This window comes from Anolis carolinensis, chromosome 3 (assembly GCF_035594765.1).
Source record: "Anolis carolinensis isolate JA03-04 chromosome 3, rAnoCar3.1.pri, whole genome shotgun sequence".
NCBI classification, from domain to species: Eukaryota; Metazoa; Chordata; class Lepidosauria; order Squamata; family Dactyloidae; genus Anolis; species Anolis carolinensis.
In genome coordinates this window covers 78,812,842-78,834,573 of record NC_085843.1, presented here as the reverse complement: position 1 = coordinate 78,834,573, position 21,732 = coordinate 78,812,842, and the positions used below count along the sequence as shown (strand labels likewise).

The 21,732-nt window shown below is 37.3% G+C and overlaps 1 protein-coding gene across 10 annotated transcripts in view; it reads left to right on the top strand.

Moving 5' to 3' along the window:
• The window catches only part of erg (ETS transcription factor ERG), a 149,251-nt gene extending 128,038 nt beyond the window's left edge, over window positions 1-21,213 (top strand). For 3 of the 10 annotated variants that reach the window (XM_062975091.1, XM_008107522.3, XM_008107524.3), the window contains 8 exons: window positions 3,543-3,694; window positions 8,792-8,995; window positions 9,772-9,852; window positions 13,426-13,497; window positions 14,455-14,529; window positions 15,295-15,351; window positions 16,503-16,550; window positions 19,108-21,213. In XM_062975091.1, coding sequence (XP_062831161.1) covers window positions 3,543-3,694; window positions 8,792-8,995; window positions 9,772-9,852; window positions 13,426-13,497; window positions 14,455-14,529; window positions 15,295-15,351; window positions 16,503-16,550; window positions 19,108-19,628 — 1,210 coding nt within the window. In that variant the 3' untranslated portion in view covers window positions 19,629-21,213. The remainder of the gene's footprint in view (window positions 1-3,542; window positions 3,695-8,791; window positions 8,996-9,771; window positions 9,853-13,425; window positions 13,498-14,454; window positions 14,530-15,294; window positions 15,352-16,502; window positions 16,551-19,107) is intronic. The other 7 variants (XM_062975092.1, XM_062975093.1, XM_062975096.1 and 4 more) reach the window with 7 other exon arrangements.
• The last annotated feature ends 519 nt before the right edge of the window (window positions 21,214-21,732 follow it).

The following is a 21,732-nucleotide window of genomic DNA, read 5'->3' as shown; positions in this document are numbered from 1 at the left end:
TATTCTGCAAGCTAGTGACTTCCTGCTTGTTGATCTGACAACCTCACATTTTGGGTATCAATAATGCCTATTCTGATTAAGAACCTAGAGCATGTCAAACACATATTCGGATCCTCTGAAGCAGCTTTCCCCAACCTGATGCCACCCAAATGTGCCAAACTACAGCAACCATAATCCTTATTGGACATGGTGGCTGGGACAGCCAGGCCCATCTAGAGGGTGCACATCTTGAATGTTATTCACATCTTGAATGTTTCTCACTTTTTGGGGGGCGGGGCGGGAGGGCAAATTTGTTGTTGCTGCTACCTGTTGTCAAATGAGTTCTTGCTTATGACAACCCTAGAAATGAGAGGTTTGGGTTATGGCTTCCTTGATTGCATAAGTCTACCTGTAGCCAGTTTTCCTCATTTCTTCCTGCTTTCTAAAAGCATTATCATCTTTTTAAAAATAGTATTTGGCTGCAAATGGCAAAAAAAAAAAAACTTACCGTATTACAGTACTACATATTCAGTGGTAGATGGTCCATAAGCATTTAAAATGGGTAGGATTTTCTGGAGTAGTCATACAGGATTCATTTCTGTATTTAGTTCAAACAAAATATATAAGTATACAAAATAGAACAGTAATTGCATTTTAGGAGGCTACTGCTAGGTTAAATATGAGTAAATGATCCGTCTGCAGTCCAGAAGAGTTCTTCCAGATGGGCAGAAGAGCTTTCACGTGTTAAAATGTTTCTTCTTCAACAGCAACTTTCTCTATGACGTTGAATGTTTCTATGGTTCATAATTCTAGTCTATGTGTGGACATAAACATATGGAGCACATATAACACGTGCTAAAGTCGACACTTTCATAGTTAATTGTAAATGTACGATCTTAATTCATACACTTCTGGATTACATTAAGAAATACAAATGTCTCCTTTTCTCTCCCCCCCCCCCCCCGTTTATATTTAGTTCAGAGTCCCACCCTAGCAACACCAAAGAGTCTGCCAAATTCCGATTGCTATCACACAGCCTTTTAAAGAAAGCACTCAAAAGTGTTTATTGTATTTTAAACGTACAATTGTTCATAGCAATCTAAAATCTGATGATGTACTTCATTGTTACAGCAAGAATTTTATAGTACATTCCAAGGTCCTTTCAAAGAAAATTAATAATGTAAATCTGAAGGAATTTCATTTATAAAAAAAGTACCTTATTAATTTAGGTCCCCCTAAGGTTACTAGCACAATCATGTAGTCTCTGACTTATTTGGACTGAAGAAGTGAATGGGGACTACAGAGGTGGCAAATACAGTGTTTTGGAGAACTTAAAATAACATACTGTAATAACTAATTCTTTTTCTGCATATAAATAATTCCAAAGTGGTAATGGAAAATTTGAAAGGAAGAATCAGAAGAGAAATAATTATTGTGTGCTTCACAACTGTCATAATATACGCAAGTTTATGAAACACACACACCAACTTCTGTTCTGATTTTAGTAATTTAATCTAAGCAGTCTTCTAGCTCATGAATTTCTAAATGTACCTATCTAATAAAATACTGTTCCCCTAACCTTTACATTTTCCTACTCTGCCCTACTATATCTAGAATCCGCCTGTCTGTCTTGCTTGCTTTCCCACAGCTATTTCCTTTCTAGCCACAGCCATCTGTGCCTTGTTAATCTTGGTTAAGATTGGTTGCAGTAAATCCCACCCACAGCTGGCTGGCGAAGCCTAAGGTGTGGGTGGGCACTTGAAGGCTTGGTTGGGGCTGGCTGGCTTCACCTGTCCATTATCACATGTCAAGGGTGGATCGGCAAGCTATTTAAAGTCCATCCACACCTCTGATGGTCCTCCCTTATTTGTCATGTGAGAGAAAGCAGTAGCATTGGATGCTGCCTCAGATTTTGTTACTGGAAAGGAGACAAGCATTTCTCTCTTTCCTGGCTAATAATTGCTTTACTTGAAATGGCCCATTTTCTGTGTCTGATCTCTTTATTTCACAGTGGGAGTTATGACATCTTTAATACAAGGAGTTGTGACAAATGGACATCCCTTGAAAACAGTTTGGAAATCAATGATTACGCAGAATGTTAAACAGAATTCTGAACAGCTCTCCACACTAACATAAAAGATCATACCATACAACTAGTGTGGTGTAGTGCTTAGGCTGTTGGACTAGGATTTGGGGAATCCAGGTGTACATCCCTTACTGAGCAATAACATTCACTTAGAGGCAATCTGTGCCAGCCTCACCTTGCCTCACAAGGCTCTTAGGAGGAAGAAACCAGTGAACTTAACTTTGAACTCCTTGGAAGAAAAACCGGATATAAATGTATATTAAAAATGTTAAATAAAATGAAGGCAGATGTGTGTTCTTTCTGCACTTGCTTATCTTTTTCAAAACCCAAGTCAAGAAGCTTATTGTTATCTACAAATCTCTAAAGAAAAGAAACTGAACCCAGCATGACTTTTGGAAATTGCTTTTCCCATACCATCTTTCCAACCTCAATACAGGCAGTCCCAGAGTTACAAACATCTGACTTACAAATCATCCCTAGTTGAGAATGGAGTTGAGACAACATGAAGTGAGAGAAATCTACCCCTTGGAAGGGAAATTCACTCCTGAAAGTGTTATAATGGGAGAAAGGTGTCTCTACTGAAGCTTTATCATGAAGCTTTATTTTTTCCACAGTAATTTTTCAAAATCCAGTGATCACAGGGACAGAAAATGAGGTGAAATCTTCTGAACAGGGGCACAGATAGCAAAACAAACACCATGGGGGTGTTAACCTTTTCCTTTGCTATCCAAAAGTAAATTATCTATTTTTTGGCTGGAGTTACACTTTAAAAAGTACCTGTTCTGACTTATATACAAATTCATCTTACGAGCAAACCTACAGAACCTGTTTTGTTCATAACTTGGGGACCTCCTGTATGTTATTGGGTTGGGGGGATGTTTGCCTTGGATCCTGTACTTGTGAAATATTCAGTGTAAGTACATCCAGAGTATGACAATTTTCAGGTAACAAATACTCTGCAGGTCTTGGGTGAGCTGAGTGAGTTAACTCTGGTTGGATGTTTTAACCAGTGTGTTTTCTGATTGTTCAGCATTCTGTTAATCTACTACTAGCAGTTAGGACTGTTTTAATGTTATATGCTGAATTGTAATATTTTTATTTTGTGTCTTATACATTTATGCACCAATGTAGTAAGACAATATACCATTTTTTAAAAAAAATTTGACATAATTTTGTCAGGTCTAACTTATTAGGCTAAACATTCACATTTAGTCTTAGTTCCCATAAACAAACATTGTTTTCCATGATATGCTTTTTTTCAATATCCGGAGTTATATGTTTTAACACATTAGTGTTTTGTGGATTCTGCAGCCACCAGATATAGCCTCCAGAAACAGGCCTGTATATAATAGATACTAATATATTGAGAGTTATTGAAGCAAGCATCATACAAAAAATCTTCTTGCAGCATGCCTTTTTACTAAAACACACTATAGCTTCTTTTTGTTGTCCATGACACCTCCAATTGCTTCCATAGGAATTCCCCTGATAACTGCAGTGTGGCAAAAGGAGGAAAGATGACAAGCAGCACAGAAAATGTTGGAATGAATTATGGAAATTATATGGAAGAAAAGCACATCCCACCACCAAACATGACCACCAATGAACGGAGAGTTATTGTTCCTGCAGGTGAGAAAATATGTGTATTTAAATAAACACTTTGAACAGGATATAGCCTCCTGATAAACAGACAGCCCACAATCCATCCAATTTAACTTATTGTAAGTCTCATAATTATTTCAGAAGGAAATTTGAGCACATGGTTAACTTTCCCTTTTAAAATCAGAGAATCAAAACTGATTAATTCTGGCTGCACCATGAAAACATGGTACTCAAACTAATTGACTCCATATTTTCTGTTGTCAATTATCAAGTATAATGATACCTTATTGTATACAATATTTGGATTTATAGGTGGCCCTTAAGTCAGGTCAATGTCTAGTCTTCCAGATGTGATTGAATTGCAGCTAACATCATTCCTGATCATTATCCTCAGGCTGAGAGGACTTTAGCACCCACTGAGATATGGAGGTTAACAAGTTGCCCACCCCTGAATTAAAGAAATACATAAAGTCTTTTGCCAGAAGACATACTGTTCTCTCATCTTTTTACAGTCACGATACACATGTTTAAGGTCAATATCTCAACTAGCAGTGGCTTGATTCACAAGTCATTCAAGTGGTCTCTCACATATAACAATAAATACAGGAAGGTGACAGTTTAGAAGAGGAGTGGGCAAAGCATACCCCCAAAGTCTCATTCAGTGCTTAAGGGTGGTTAGTTGGATAGCTGAATTTTGGGCTCTTGGTTTCTTCTGGCTCCCGCAGATTGCTCTTTCTCTGGCCAAGAAAAGGAGAGATTGACTCTCCTGGAAGGTTCTGTGGGACACATTTCACCTTTAAAATACATAAATTGCCAGGGCCTCTTGTACTGTTCAGAATCAAAATACATGACAGGCATTCTGTTCAGTAGTTATGATGTTGTAAACCTGAATTCTGTGAATTCCCTTTATGGTTATTTCAAGGAATAACCTACTTTTTGCATGCAAAACCTACTTTTGAGCTATGAATCCCCCAACAGAAGAATTTCTGGGGCGCAAGTGTCTCTGACATTGCTTGTGACATCATACTCTGTTACCGGAAGAAGGCTGGGTGCATTCTTTCTCACTGTCCTGCTTTCCGGCACCTCAGAAATTAATCTGGTATCAGGACTAATGTTTTAGCATTTAGTTTTTGGAAAGTGCCATTAAAGATATAGCTACATGACATAATGCAGTCTTTCAGCCATATGAGCCCCCACCCGCCCACACACACACACACACACACACACACACACACACACACGAAATGGACTTCCAGTTCAAAGTGTTTTGGGGAATGAATGTGAGGTTTTCCCACTGTACCCACTATAGCTATTCACCTCAGGTCAGAAAGAAAAATTTAACCCAATAAATAAGGTCTGTGTGTGTGTGTGTGTGTGTGTGTGTGTGTGTGTGTGAATCATGTGGCTAAATGTGGATTGGAACTTTTAGGACATAGTAAACAACAATGATGCAATTCACAAATTGTGGAACTAATATAGCAATTAGATCTTTTTCTTTTTTTTCTTTTTTAAAAAAAGAAAAGTTAGTCCCTCCCCCCAACTCTTGTTGTTAATTTATTTTGCTATTTCTTCAATGCTTTTATTTGGGAATAATTCCCATTGAATTCTATTGGACTTACTGCTGCTTAGACCTCCACTGAATTTCACAGTTATCTCTTATTGTGACCTTCCCATCCTCCTTCAAACATCAAAAATGTAATGGGGTGGTTTTTAAGCATTTATGCCTGCTTTAAAAGAAATCATTTGGGTTTCTTCTAGATATTCTTTTGATGGAAGCAGCAGAAACTAGTTACTTATTTCCAAAATAAATTAGTTCAAAATGCTTGTCAAAATGCTTTGTATGCAGTGCTGTTGAACATTTCAGTACCTGGTTAGCTTCAGTCTTGGTTCATTAACATCTCTGAGGAGCTTGAAATTAGTTAGAATAAGTGTGCAGTTTAAAGTTGAGGGGATTTCTATTTGGTCAAGAAAGTACCCATAATCACAGTGTTTCACATACACATTTCTCTGCATATTTGTATAAAAGATGTCAAGGGCCTAACAGAGTATGCCTGCTTCCATCAGAAGAAGTGGAAAGGGATCGACCCTCTCTTGCAACACCTATGTGTCCTAGAAACCTGCTTTGAATCCTCCCAATATGTTTTTGTCATGACAAAGGGATGCAAAAGAGAGGGAGGCGCATCAGAATCCAACAGATGAATGCCACTGGATCCTAAACTATATTTAAGAGACCCACATATTTGTCTGGAAAGAGATAATCATGAAAAGGTACATGATAATCCAGGATACATAGTGGCTAATGTGTTGAATAAGGAAGACGGTAGTGATCTGCCAACCTTTCTTGCACAAAAAATGGCTTTCTTACTTACTGTACCTTGTTGATCTGCCTTGCTATTGTGTATTAAATGGAATTATACTTTGGGAGTGGGTACACTGGTAGCCACTTGTATGGTCTTAAGTTTTAATAGAAAATAAGAGTCTACCTTTACTCACAATACAGTAAGAATGAATTAAATTAAAACATTTCTTCTTCTGCTATGTTGCTTAATATTCTTACAGTTATACAGTAGCAAGAAACTGCAAGAACATTAGCTGCGGCTAAAACTGCAAGCTGTATTTCTGTCAGTTATTTGTCATACTATGCACTTCTTGCATAACCTTCCACACATTCACATAGCATTTTGCTTTCTGTAGCTACCACAGATTGATTCAGTTAATGGTAAAATATTCAGAAGCAGCCCATAATATCATGCCATCAGCTTCTAAAACAATTTTGGTTTTTTTGGTTTTGGTGTTTTAAAAAGCAAAACAAAACCCTGGACATTGATACATATCCCAGTCTTTGAACTGCAAGTGATCACAAATGGTTTCCTCCCCTCCACATCCATCTTAAGAAATATATTTGGAAAGGAATGCAAATGTACTTCAAGGAGCAAGAGGGCTGTAGGCATACGCAGCTGTTTTCGGAGCGGCACAATAAATATTTGGGTAATGCTCTACTGTCTGGCTGCCAGATGTTTTCATTTATAGGCAGCCATTTCAGTTTGCGAGATGATGTGGCAAAACAAAAGCAAACACATGTGCATATACACACACTCCCTCTCTCCTACACATAATTTACGAGTTATCTGTGAAGCATTAGCCTTGCTAACTCACTAGAAATTACTTTGTTGTACTAAAATTTTCTCACTCCAGTTATATTCCATGTGTATACCATCTCTGTGTCCCATACACATACAGAGAGAATATGAACATCAGATCCTCAGATGCTCCATTGTATTACTTGTAGGTGTAAATTCAACACTAGAGAGGCAAACTAGACAGTAGACATATTCACTATGATTAACTTGTTTTCCCTCCTGCAGTGTAACTTATTTAGAAACACCTGCCAAAAACACATTAAATACAAGATATGTAGGTGAGAAATATCATGTACTATGACAAATAGATGTTTTTCACAACTTGAGAGAGCGCTCTTGTAAAAATGTGTGAAGCATACTGTCTAGTTTGACGCTTAGGTTCTAATCATAAACAGATTTAGTAGGGAATAAATCAGTTGGATGTTGTGAGGCTTATTTAGGAATACACATGCACAGAATCATATGGTTAGAAAACAACTGAGCACAGACAGAATGGAGTTCATCTTCATATGTTATTATTGAAAACTAGTTCTGTGGAAGAGAGGAAATATTTATTCAAATGCCTTGTCAGCCTAAATGCTAGCCTGGTGTGCGTCATAAAGAAATAAAGCAGTGTACTATTTCAAAATTATTGCCACATTGCTATACATCAAAGCAGACCATGGTGTGACAATGGTATGGACAGGGAAGGTGCTTATCCTCAAGGTGTTTATCCCTAAAATGGCAGGATGAGGCACACTACTATCTGGCTGGACTACGAACCATGGGTGCTTCACATGGATAACTGCAGCCTTCGAAACTGCAGCCTTCAAAAGCCTAAAGTATAGATGCCCAAAAGGTTTCTCTTAGTACAATTCTAAAAAAAATAGCTAGATTAATGATCAAGTATGATAAGCATAGCACCTTAGATGCAAACTCCAGTATATATTACATACTGTGGCGTAGGCAGGAGAGCAAGCCAGTGCAATTAACTGCAATGAATCACTCTGACCAGGAGGTCATGAGTTCGAGCCCCACTCGGAGCCTATGTTTGTTTGTCTTTGTTCTACCGTGTTTCCCCGAAAATAAGTCAGTGCCTTATATTAATTTTTGCTCCCAAAGATGCTCTAGGTCTTATTTTCAGGGGATGTCTTATTTTTCCATGAAGAAGAATTCACACGTATTGTTGAACAAAAAAATGATCATTTATTATATACTGTACAATAGTTGTCATTACAAACCAACATAACCAGACAAACTGTGAAATCCTATCAAGAATTTCTTGTTACTACCATTATTTCCATGTACAACACTCTATGGTATGTACATTTACCGATCCTGCATGCTCTGGTGTTCTGTTGGGCAGGCATGCTTCCAAACAAAACCTTTGCTAGGTCTTTCAGGGGAGGCCTTATATTTAGCAATTCAGCAAAACCTCTACTAGGTCTTATTTTCTGGGGATGACTTATTTTAGGGGAAACAGGGTATGTTAAAAGGCATTGAATGTTTGCCTATATGTGTAATGTGATCTGCCCTGAGTCCCCTTCGGGGTGAGAAGGGCGGAATATAAATGCTGTAAATAAATAAATAAATTAGTGGATTTACTATCTAAGTATGCCCTGACTAAACCACTGAAGACAGGACACAGGAAAGTTGTCTATACATTCAACACAGTTGTCTTCTCATAAGTATTATTCAAAGTACATAACAATAGTTTTGAAGATCCTTTCTAACTATTAATCCTAGATTGAATTTACTACTCTGTTTTAGGCAGCAGGTACAATTCACTTCCAGTTGAACTGAGTGCCTTTTGAGTTGCTATTTGGTTGTTTCCTTTTAATAAAATAGATAGTACTTTTGAAATAAATTCACTGAAACAGGATAATTAAATTATTCAATATCACAGTAGCTTGTTTGCATTGGGAGCAAACCCAGCCAATAGGTTTTGTAGTAATGCTAATAATCTATAACATAACACAATTAAACTTACTCTCTTTCAAAACAGATCCCACACTATGGAGCACCGACCATGTCCGCCAGTGGTTAGAGTGGGCTGTCAAGGAATATGGTCTCCCAGATGTGGATATCTTGTTGTTTCAGAACATTGATGGGAAAGAGTTGTGTAAGATGACCAAAGATGACTTCCAAAGGCTTACACCAAGCTATAACGCCGACATTCTCCTCTCACACCTACACTACCTCAGAGAGAGTAAGTACTTTTCATATATTTATAAATATTTAAATGAATGTCCACTGTATTTTCTACAGTAATACTTATTACAGTTTTCAACTTTAAGTAATATGTTTGCATGTACTGTATCTAGATTTCAAATTAAGAAAATTTTAGAGATTACTAAAATCAACGTTAGTGTAAACATCATCTACATAATGTTTAGTAGTAATGTTTTTTCTGGTCACATACTTTTTCTACTTTCCATGATTGACATGCTACTTTTAAACGATAACATTGACATATTTATTTGTAAAGGAATTCCAGGCATGATTAAATATATGTGTTCTGCACTGCACAAAAGAGCACTTTTTCAGACTCCCATTAAAATGGAAGTTACATGGTTATGGGTAAATTAAAAAGAGACCCCCCACACACAATGGAAATAAAACAAATATCTTAAGTCATATCCACAGGTAAGAGAGGAAGTGGTAAATTGGTTAATTGAAGCATAGAGAAACATAATAGAGGTCATCATAATAAACAAAATGAATGAACAAAACCTGTTTTTTAAAAAAGCATGCAGTGCAACACCAACATGACATTGCCATTCTTGCAGGCTTACTAGTCACCAGGCTATGTCGGTATATTGAATTCCCTGCTTTCAGGAGTATCATAAACTCAAATCCTCAAAGAGAAGAATGATAGGATGCTAGACTCACCAAATCCAATTCTATTAGAATAAAAGAAAGTGGTTATTAAGATACTTCTGAATATCATTTTTTAAAAATTTGGTGTTGCTTTTTGTTTTGTAGCTCCTCTTCCACATTTGACTTCAGATGATGTTGATAAGGCCTTACAAAACTCTCCACGGTTAATGCATGCTAGAAATACAGGTAATGCTGCCACTGCTCCCCCTTCCTATAGGCCATATTTTTAAAGTTCAGGGTTTCTATTAAACCGATGCATGCTAACTGTAAATTAAGAAGGAAGGCAAGGCTTAAGGGTGTAATATGGTTTCTAGAGTTGATGTGAATTTCTCTCACAGATGCTACAAATGTGCAATTAAGTCCATGCCAAAGTCCTTCAACAAGAATATTGGCCCCTTGGAGAGAGAATATTCAGTGTTCATGTTTTCTGCATGTGCATGAATCCCAGCTTTAAAAAGTGACCTTTTGAACTACAACCCCCAGAATCCTCCTACCAGCATGGCTACTGGAAATTCTGGCTAAGGGATTGTGAGAACTGTAGTCCAAAAATTAACTTTTTCCAGGTCTAGCATGAACACAAACACAGAGAGCCTATACCAACCACTGCTTAGCACGTTTCCTGCCATCCTGCAAGTGAATCAAAATAAAAGAGAAAACCAGAAGCATTCAACTTTTTCTGAGCTCTAGCCATTACAGTAGAAAATTTTATATTAGCATAGTATCCCATAATTGAAAATTTTTTAAAAAATCTTGACCCATATCAAACTAGTAAGTCAAAGAAGTGGGTTCTAGTCTAACCTTACCTTTGATATTCTGGTTTTCTATATGTTCTGTTAAACCTATTAAACCTATTACTTTGAGATATTTTATGGTATTTTAATCTTTTTATTTCTCCCACTCTCTGTCTTCATATTTATGAATTAAGATTGCATTCTCACTATTTTAATTGATTTTATGTATTAATTATTTGAGTGTTAGTTACTGTTAGCCACCCCAACAGCATCATCCTGTAATAATACAATAAAATAAAATAAAAATATTTATCAAGTCATGTGAAAGTACTAGACTTGATCTCAGAGTTCAACAAACTTCCATATATTTTAGAGGATACTATAGATGGAGATTTTTTGGGGGGGATGTCTTACTATTCAACTTCCATCCCTTTTCTAGTATCATGTTTATACCATTGCAAAAATGTTAATATAGTGCAGTAGGAACAGGGAACAAGACTCACAAAAGCAACCCCAGTGAATCGCTTTCTTTGCGTACATTCATTTGAGCAATTAATATATATATATAGAGAGAGAAAATGGCATTTTCAGCTGAAAAAGAAGTTCAGTAATTCTGAGATTCTTACCAAAATTACTCAAAGACCATTTTTCTTCTGAAATGTGCATATTTATTGTGAAAGATGTATATTTCATGTGCTTGAAATCATGTATCTGTTTTAATCTTGAGAGCCCCTAAGCATACTTCCATTTGAAAAATATATATATGCATAAACATACTTTATTTAACTGGGGAAATGTGTATAAAATGAGAAATTAGAAATATCATAAGAATATGGAAAGCATGTGGAAAATTAATAAGGGTTGCCATGCAGGAAGAAAAAAAGTCTCACAACATATAGTGCAAATAAAGGGTAACATGAGAATGCAGGTGAAGTTACAGAAAATGCATGGATATCATGACTGAGGCCTCTTCTACACTGCCATATAATCCAGATTGTCAAATCAGATGATCCACATTATCTGCTTTGAACTGGATCATAGTTCACTACCAGATAATTCCATTCAAAGCAGATAATGTGGATTTTATATGGCAGTGTAGAAGGGCCCTGAGAGTTTTTCACCTCCTTATCCTCAGCCCATCTTCTCTGCAGAGATGGAAAATTTATATAGTCCCCTCAGCAAGATGCATGCAAAGAAATTTGCAATTTTCAAGAGATTGAAAGAATATTTTTAAATATTCAGAAAATTATTTTTAAAAACTAAAAATAGTCTTGACTAGGCTTGTGCAGTTTGGCTGGAGGCACTCCATTTCTGGTATCCAAATTTCATTTGGATACCCAGATTCATTTTCAGGAGCCTTCTGAAAATCAGCTAATGGAAAAATCTGTTTTTGGCTAAGTAGCCGAAATATCTGGAAAGATCTGGCCCAATGGTGGCAATTGGGAACTTTCCAGGCTCCCCTTTCTGTTCCTGGGACCCTTTCCTTTCTTCCTTTCAAGGGAGCCAGGGGCTTGAGGAATGGGTTTAAGGAAGCATCCTTCCTGAGACCCTCTCCTTTCTTCCTTTCAAAAGAGTCTGAGTTTAAGGAACATGGTTAAGGAGGCATCTTTCCTGGGACCCTTTCCTTTCTTACTTTAAAGGGAGACAGGGGCTTGAGGATTGGGTTTAAGGAAGCATCCTTTCCTTTCTTCCTTTCAAAAGAGTCTGAGTTTAAGGAACATGGTTAAGGAGGCATCTTTCCTGGGCTCCTTTTATTTCTTCCTTTCAAGGGAGCCTGGGTTTGAGGAACGGGGTTAAAAAAGCGCATGCCACATGCTCCTGAATAAAAGAGAAAAATCAATGCCCAGCAGCCATGTGGAAAAAACATGGAGGCTAAGCCCTTACCGTTATGGCCAGCCGAACAAGCTGGATTGGCTGAAGGGAACTAACCAAACTGAATCCGTGCAAAAACCTAGTCTTTACAAAACTGCAGTCTTTGACACTTCTTACAGTGGGAAGAAAAATGCTAAAATTATTGTTGTTTCCTTCAAAAACAAAAGTAATGAGTGTTGTCGAAGGCTTTCATGGCTGGAATCACAAAGTTGTTGTGTAATGAAGAATTACCTCCCTATATCTTAGCTCTGAGGATACACACATCCTTCTCTTTATAAGCCCTTGAAGGCAGAGGGAAGAAACAGAAGTTTTTCCAATTTCCTCCTCTTGTCCAGTCCTACATGGATATCTAGCAAAAAGGAAAAAAAAAAGGAAACAGACATCTGTGCATATAGCTACATGGATATCTAGTCAGTTTGGGATTTTGAGTTAGTTCTAATTAAACTTTCACTAAAGATTATCCTGCCCAGTTCGTGAGACCATGAACTGATTAAGTACACAACAACTCCTCAGATAATGTCACAAGTACACATATATGCAAAGCAAGACAAAAAGACATCTTATTGGCTCTCGGGAGTTCAAATTTGGCTTATAGGCAAGAAAATCAAAATAAAGCTCTTTTTAAAGTTGTGCATCAGAAACTAACAACAATATTTGAAAATAATATCTTCAATCTGATGAAATAAAAGTGCGGGTTATTTCATTCACATTATCATGCCTGAGGGTTTTAATGACTTATGGTGACCAGAAATAACAGTATGTAAAAAGCAGAATGGTTATTCTTATCTCTGGGTACTAGAATGTTTCTCAGTCCAGCTCATGGTGAATCATAGCCGCAACCAGATCTCTACACAGTGGTTCAAGTAATTGATATAAGATATGCCTGGCAGACCCCTTTTAGAAAGTTACCTTCACAAAGATAAAGCAAAGAAAATATGGAATAATATGTTCACATGTTAGTACAGCTTCTTCCAGTTGGAAAAATGCAGGGATTTATGTTCTGACTCACTTGGTTTTCTACCAGTGTACTGTCCTGGAATGGAAATAGTTTCTTGTGCACATCTGGTGCTCTGTAATTATCCAAAATCCATATACTTGGTTCATAAGCTTCATTCCAAAATTATCCTTATTTCTTTTGTCGTCTTCTTGTCTTCAGGAGGCGCAGCTTTTATTTTCCCAAATACTTCAGTATATCCTGAAGCAACACAAAGAATTACTACCAGGCCAGGTATGCAGGGCGCATGTTCGGATTTTTTAAAGTGCTGCAATCCAGGTTTCTAAACTTTATATCCTTCTCTTAGATGTTAGAACAAAATGGTATGAGCCTGCTGACTTTGAAAATCAGAAAACCACTTTTAGAGCAATAAATAGCATTCTTTTAAAGTAGAAATGGAGGGTTGTGCATGAAAAATCTTTGTCCATCCCTGGCAATTCCATATTTCCATTCACAACTACCGTGTTTCCCCGAAAATAAGACAGTGTCTTATATTAATTTTTGCTCCCAAAGATGCGCTAGGTCTTATTTTCAGGGGATGTCTTATTTTTCCATGAGGAAGAATTCACATTTATTGTTGAACAAAAAATGAACATTATATACTGTACAGTAGTTGTCATCACAAACCAGCATGACCAAACTGTGAATCCTATCAAGAATTTCTTCTTATTACCATTATTTCCATATACAAGACTCTATGATATATACATTTACCAATCCCGCATGCTCTGGTGTTCTGTTTGGCAGGCATGCTTCCAAACAAAAACTTTGCTAGGTCTTACTTTTGGGGGAGGTCTTATATTTAGCAATTCAGCAAAACCTCTACTAGGCCTTATTTTCCGGGGATGTCTTATTTTCGGGGAAACGGTATGAGCGAGATATGCATGCACCTGAATAATCTCTTAACATTTTAAGAATGAAGATAAGAAGAAGTTAAGCAGACAGAGAATAGAAGTTACACAAGAATGATTATAACTACAGGAGGTGATTGTTTATATATAATGGTAGTGGGGTGGACTGTTGCCGAAATTAGAAATTAGATTTGATGGAATTCAGCTATCAAATATGATGGAGGTTTACAATCTTGAGCGCTATTCCCTTCAGAAACCATACTGTGTGAAGAGATTTCAGATTTACTTGTTTTTCCTCCTTTTGGCTGTAGCTATTTGAGATTATTTATTTCCAACACAGATATTCCTTATGAACCAGCCAGGAGATCAGCCTGGACAAGCCACAGTCACCAAGCTCCCCAGTCAAAAGGTACAGGTAGGATTGTTGTTCTTGTTGTTTTCTGACCCAAGAGTGAAACACACTGAAAATAGTATGAAGTATGTAAAATTTAATTTACAGAATTCAGCTCTGTAAACTAAATTTTAGACTCAAAACAACTCATTTAAGACCCTTTTAGTTCCTAGCTCACGTGTCCTTGTGAGATTGACCTAATCAGATGCATATTGGTTATTTTGAATCTCCTCCAACACAGGTTTAGAAAGTGATATGAGGCTTTTCATTTATGCCTTCCCACCAGTGTCTAAGAAATACTGCCCTTAAGGAGACCTACCTGCCCCAGGCTTATCATATTTTTAGTGTAAGGTTAAGACATTTCTCTACTTCCATACATTTGATAGAAATTGGTTGGTAACTTTTGAAATACCTCAAGCCAATCTCTTAGCTCTATGATTTTTGGGGGCTGGGAAGTGTTCTTTATGGTTTTTAACTGTCTTTAATTTCCTATATTTATTCTACAAGATGTTGTGAATTTTATTTACCAAAAAAGACAAGGAAGGTTAGACGTCCCCAGCTTCCTTTCCAATGAAGTCCATAGTGTACTATGTGACTGTGATCAATAATTACATACTTGCTCTTCTTGAAGCAATGTATCAATACTTATCAATACTAGGAAATTATTAATACTTGTCACTACTACAAAGTCCGACATAATGAAATACAATCAAATTAAGCATTTTGTGATTTTAATAGCCATAGTAGATTATTTCAAAATGAAAACATAAGTGCATGTTTCTTTTTTAGCTGCTCAAGCATCCTCTTCAACAGTGCCCAAAACAGAAGACCAACATCCTCAGTTAGGTAAGTCTGTAGTTCATGCAGTTAGGGTGGTGAAGTCTCCATCTTTGGAGATCTTTAAACAGAGGCTGGATGAGTATCTTTCAGTTGTGTATTCTTACATAGCAAGGGGTTGTGATGCCTTGAAGCCCTGAGATTCCGTGATTTTTTTATGTGAACACTAGTAGAAATCACTTACAGGTCTGGTGACTAGGCAGATTTGAGCAGTTATTCATTGACAAGGGCCTATATCTAATGTATAGACAATCCAATCTGCAAAAGTTAAACCTGCAAATGCAGAAGATCGGTTGTATAAGGACCGCATCACATTCAGTCGCCCAAAGCAGGTAACAGCGGTGGGATTCCCCAGGTATTGTGGCAAATCCAACAGGCAGCAGGAGAATCCGTTACCCTGCATCACCCACAGCAACACCTTCCCCATCACATGTGGGAAGGTGTCACTGTCTGACTTCCCTCCATGCTTGTCCTATTGTAGGCAACGAGAACATGGGAACTCTCCCATGTTCTCGTTGCTCCCTCTTACGATGCTTTCACCACAGTTCAGGGATTGAGCATCACCGGAAGTAGATGTGCTTCGTTTGATGGGATCCAGGCAGGCTCCATCCCTGAACTGTGGTAAAAGTGCTCTATGACAGGTAAATTTACCCGTGTGATGAGGTTATTTAACTCTTGGTTAAAGGGAGTGCTTTTTGTTACAAAATTTTAACTTAAGCCTGTGCTGGATATAAGATGTAGTCTTCAATGAATAAACAATCTGACTCAAACTGATACTTTCAGTATATGTTCTCCATCATACCCCAACTTTGCCTATTTCTCTCATCACCCCAGGCTTTCATGTTATATTATAATTGGTGCAATAATGAGATAAGGTTACACTACTGCATCATCAAAAATTCAATATGCTCCAATAATCTAGACTTGCACTGTCACCAGAAATTTAGTGTAAATTCTGTCTTCAGCTAACCAGCATAGCTGAACATCAACACTGCAGTATAACTATCATTTAATCAATGATATTGTGTTTTATGCACTTCTGTCTAAAGTGACGTATTACTACAAATGTATACCATGCTAAAGCTCATCTCTGATGATATCTGATTAAAAACATTAGTGTCATTAATAATGATTTATGTGTTCTTTCTTTCCTTATCTAGATCCCTACCAAATTCTGGGCCCTACCAGCAGCCGTCTTGCTAATCCAGGTATTAAGAAATAATACTCCCTAGGATTTTTATCTACAAAATGAATATATACTGCCAGCTTAAAATTATAGTGAAGTTGATGTTCTTGTATTCTATTAAGAGCAGAGACAGCTGTGCTGATCAGAAGGATACGGAGTTGAATTTAACAAGTATGGACAAGATATGTCCATTTTAATCAAGATGTTTTGAAATATGATCATGGGAAGGATTAGGGAAGTAATTATTTAAGTCATGCTGTTTGTGATAAAGAGTATGCGTTTGCTGTAGCCAGCATTACAGATCAAGGAATAAAGACACCAGTGGCTAAAGAAACAAGTTAAGGATTTATTGTAAGAACTTTCTAAAAATTATAAGATAACCCAATGGACTATGCTAATATTTTTAGCTGAAGTATGGGAATAAGAGTGTGAGCAGAGAAAAACTTGAAAGTTCCTTAAGAATCCAGACAGCCCCTTTAATGTGGGATTTTCTGCAACAAAAGGGGGCTGTCTAGATGACATCTGTGAAAAACACAAATTAATTCGCCACAAACCAGGAAAACCCTGGTGTGTGGCAAATTAATTTGATAATGATTTTTTTTTCTTAGAAGGCGCAGGATAAACCCACTATTTCGCTGTCTGGACAGCAGTTCTACAATTTTCCGAGCTAAATTCGCCCAGAAAACCGTGAGGACAACGACTCCCTCCCCAAAAGCCCCCCAAGCCCCTATAAAAAGCAAAATAACTTACCGGGCCTCCATTACAGTGGCCCTGCAGCTCTCCTGGCATGTAGGAATGATGCACCATGAGAGTGGGGGGGGGGAGGGAAATCGCTCCCCCTCCCCCCGCTCTCCTGGCGCATCATTCCCACATGCCAGGAGAGCTGCAGGACCACTCTAATGGAGGCCCGGTAAGTTATTTTACCTTTTAAAGGGGTTTGGGGGCTTTTGGAGAGGGTGTTACAGTGTCCAGGTGTTCTCCTGGAAAGTTCCAGGAGAACATCTGGACACCCTCTCCAGAAAGTGAAGGCTTTCTGGTGTGTGTGTGGATAAGCACCTGGGAACATTCGTGTTTTTTAAAGGTGAATATTCCCAGGATAAATGCATGTCTGGAAGCGCCCTCAGATAGGTTGGGATTATTGAATAAGGGGAGGAGACTCTGAATCCTGAAGACTATTTAAGGCTATTGCTGCTGCTCTAATACATCTTTAAGTCATTAAGCACTGTTGCATTTTTAACAGTCTATATAGGATAGGACAAGATGAAGAAGGTCTACAGACAATTGACAAAGGTCCTATCAAGTGGCCCAATAATGTTAGAGTTCACAGCATAATCTCTAGCTGTGTTAGGAGGAAGAAAGGCACAAAAGTGTTCTTCTCCGTTTTTTAAAAATATAAAATTCAGTTCTAATCCTGTGAGAAGCACCAGGCTCCTTTATGGAACAGATGTCTGGGCATAATTTTAGGTGGCAGACTAGATTTTTAAAAAACTTGTAGAAGCCAAATGAGTAACCACAGGGTTTGATAGCTGCTGCTTGAGAAAAGCAAATGCTGTCATGTTGAGATTATGGTTCCATAAACCTATACTAGTTAGCTTGTTTACTTAAAACTAACAGTACAATCCTGCATGTATCTTTTCAGAAGCAAGCCCTATAAGGCTTAGTAGGATTTATTTCTTGTAAAAGTAGGTAGGATTATAGCTGAAAAGATTGAAGTCCTAAAATGTTCTTGCTTAGAATTCTTGTCAAGGTATATGTCCCATTGAGCTATGCAGACATTTTTCCAAGTCTTGTATAAACAAGACTATATATTCTGAAGTTATAGGTCAGTCTCTCAGCCACTATGTTATCAATAAAGTTAGGAATTCTTAAAGCAAGCTAAAATGTTTTTTCGTGCTTCATGAGAGCTTTCTTGTAATGCTGTATTCCTCTCTTTCTTGAATTCTGAATGTAATAACCGGGAATATTTTCTTTGGACACCTGTTAGGTCAGCTGCTATTGTTCTCTTGTTGCACATCTATATTCATATAGACTTATTGAATTAACAGTAATACATTATCAGGAAGTATAAATTCAGAAACAATTCTTTAATGTTTCACTGGAAGAAAATACTTTTTAAAAGTTATTCTCAAACATCAGACAATCAGGCAAAAAGTGACTTTTTCATTACTTGACTCTAAATATTGAGAATGGGTGATATACATTTTCCAGGCTTTATATACATAGTTTAGGTCTGGTGTACAGACATGTATAATTCCAAAATAATATTGTGAGATCAAGATTCCAAAATTGCATTGGATATATCTGTCATGAAACTGACCGAATTCTACCAATTAGCTACCAAATGTTACTGTCAGATATTTGACTCAAAAAAAGTTTATATTCAGAATATCTTCAGTTGGCAGAAGTGAGGAAAATACAGGGGCAGAGAAGGGGATCCATGGAGGTTGTGTGTCCCTCAGGCTGTAACTTGCCAAGAAAAACAGTCCCTCAAATATTTCCTAACAGAATTATATTGAAAATGAATGTCTAAATGTTTCTACTTACTATTATTTCCATGCTGTTTTGTTGTTGTTCTGCAGGGAGTGGGCAGATACAGCTATGGCAGTTCTTGTTGGAACTCCTGTCAGATAGCACCAATTCCAATTGTATCACCTGGGAGGGCACCAATGGGGAGTTCAAGATGACTGACCCTGATGAAGTAGCCCGGCGCTGGGGAGAAAGGAAGAGTAAACCCAACATGAACTATGACAAACTCAGCCGTGCTCTCCGTTACTACTATGACAAAAATATAATGACTAAAGTCCATGGTAAGCGTTATGCCTACAAGTTTGACTTCCATGGAATTGCTCAAGCCCTCCAACCACATCCTCCAGAATCATCCATGTACAAATATCCATCAGACCTGCCCTACATGAGTTCCTACCATACACACCCTCAGAAAATGAACTTTGTGACTCCCCATGCACCTGCTTTGCCAGTCACTTCCTCCAACTTTTTTGCTGGACCCACTCCATACTGGAATTCACCAACTGGAAGTATCTACCCTAACACTAGACTTCCCACCACCCATATGCCTTCTCACCTTGGCACTTACTACTAAAACAAGATTATTTTTAAAGGACTTGCTTCATAGAACACAATGAATTATAATGACATTTTATTTGAAAAACTTGCAAAAGTGCCTAAAAGACATGCCAAAGCTGACCAGGACCAAAAGATACAATGTTGTTGTTTTTTTATATAAAAAAAGGATGAGAGCAGAATGTTAAAGAGGTTTAACAATGCTACTATGTAAACCATGTTGACTTCAAATCTACAGACCAAACAATGAAATACTCTTTCTGAGTTTTAAAAAAGGTAATGATTTTGTAAAAAGGGTCAGTAAGGGGTTATAAGCTTTTAAGTCATGTTGGTATGCTAAGTGAAAATTGAGACTATACAACAGCGATATAAGGATAATTCTATTTTGAACTAGGATACAGTACATGGATGCATAAAAATACTACCTGCAGTTTTAAACAAACATAGAGAACAGCATCATAAATATTTGTCTAGAGCAAGAGCTGATTTTGAGTATAATGGTCTTAGTTGGGATGAGCTTCAGTGCATTCCTTTATTAAGAGGGATCATCTATTTCAAACTGTGAAGACAATGCAAGCTAAGATTTCTTGACAGTGTTAAAGAGCTCTGAGCCAAATATTGGGACTGAGAATGTGCTAAAAGGCAAGTGTATGATTGTAGACTAAGGGCCCCATACATCAGGAGGTTCCCTGTGCAAGCCCTGTTGAAATGAATGGGAACTGCACAAGAGCACTAATGTAACCCTGTGTCTGATACATGAGGTGGAAAGAGGTCAGAGGACGAGAAGGACAATCATGAATGAAGGAGAAGACATTTCCTGTAATGAAGTGGGAAACTGAAACTGGACAGTGTTTGAACCTTGAAGAATTACTTGTTTGGACTTGAGAAATATTGTGTTGAGTATTATGCCATTTCCAGTATTATCAAAGAAAAGACTTGACTTTTTAAAGGCCAAAATGGGGAAAGTAGTCATATCAGAGTATGCATCTCTTTATAAAAATGTAAAACTGGAATTGTCTAATATTTAAAAGTAACACTTAGGACCTCATTCTTTTAAGGGAACTTGTTTTCTACTGCTTGAAAGTAAGAGACAATCCCCTATTGCCAAAGTCTGAAAACATATAGATATTTTTGGTAGGCAGCGCCAGTTTTTCTTTCCTGAGTCGCGAACGCTGTGCGTTTGTCAGAATGAAATATACAAGTCAGCCTTATTTTTTTCCTTTTTATATAATAATTATATAACTTATGCATTTATACACTACGAGTTGATCTCGGCCAACCAAAGATACAGAAAGGGACAATCAGAAATATTGTGGCCTTGAATTTTAACTCTGTATGCTTCATGTTTACATTATGAACTTAACTAGTACTTAGAAAGCAGAATGTATGTAATAAAATAAGCTTGGCCTAGCACGGCAATTCCAATTGACACTGTAGTCTGCATTTTCATCTTGTGACTTTGATGCTAACTGTGTTTTGTTCCAGATGTGTAATTTCTTTCTGTATTGACTTCAAAAGGTTTTGTCCATTTATAAACATGGATAGTTTTACAAAAGCTGAACATCTGGCACATACTGGAGATTAAAGCAAAAATGACACATCAATTGTTGATTCATTTTCCACACAGTTCAATGTTAGTCATCAATGCAATTCAACAGACCAGGTGGGAGTAAATGCCAGCCCACAAACTGGATTGACAAGAGCTATAAAAGAGTATAATATTGGTATGCCCATTCTGCTGGTACTGTAAAACTGAGACCTGGAAATGTTACTAGTTGTAGAAGATTTTCTCCAGACTGAAAAAAAATGCTTTCAGAACTCAGAAGAGTTTCTGGTGGTAAGATACAGGAAAATCAGGGTTAGCTATTTCAGCAAGGAACTGTGGCAGACTGAAAACAAGAACATGCCCAGCATTAATTATTTTCGCTTTAACAAATGTTAATGCATTATTTGAAACCACTAAGGAAGAATTTAAATGAAAAATTCAAAACAGCAGATTTCCCCCTTTTCTTTGATGTGTGTATCATTGATTTATAATGGCACAATGAATTTCATAGTGTTTTCTTAAACAAGGAGTACTCACAGGAGATTTTGTCTGCTCCTTCCGCTTGGTAGTATCTTGT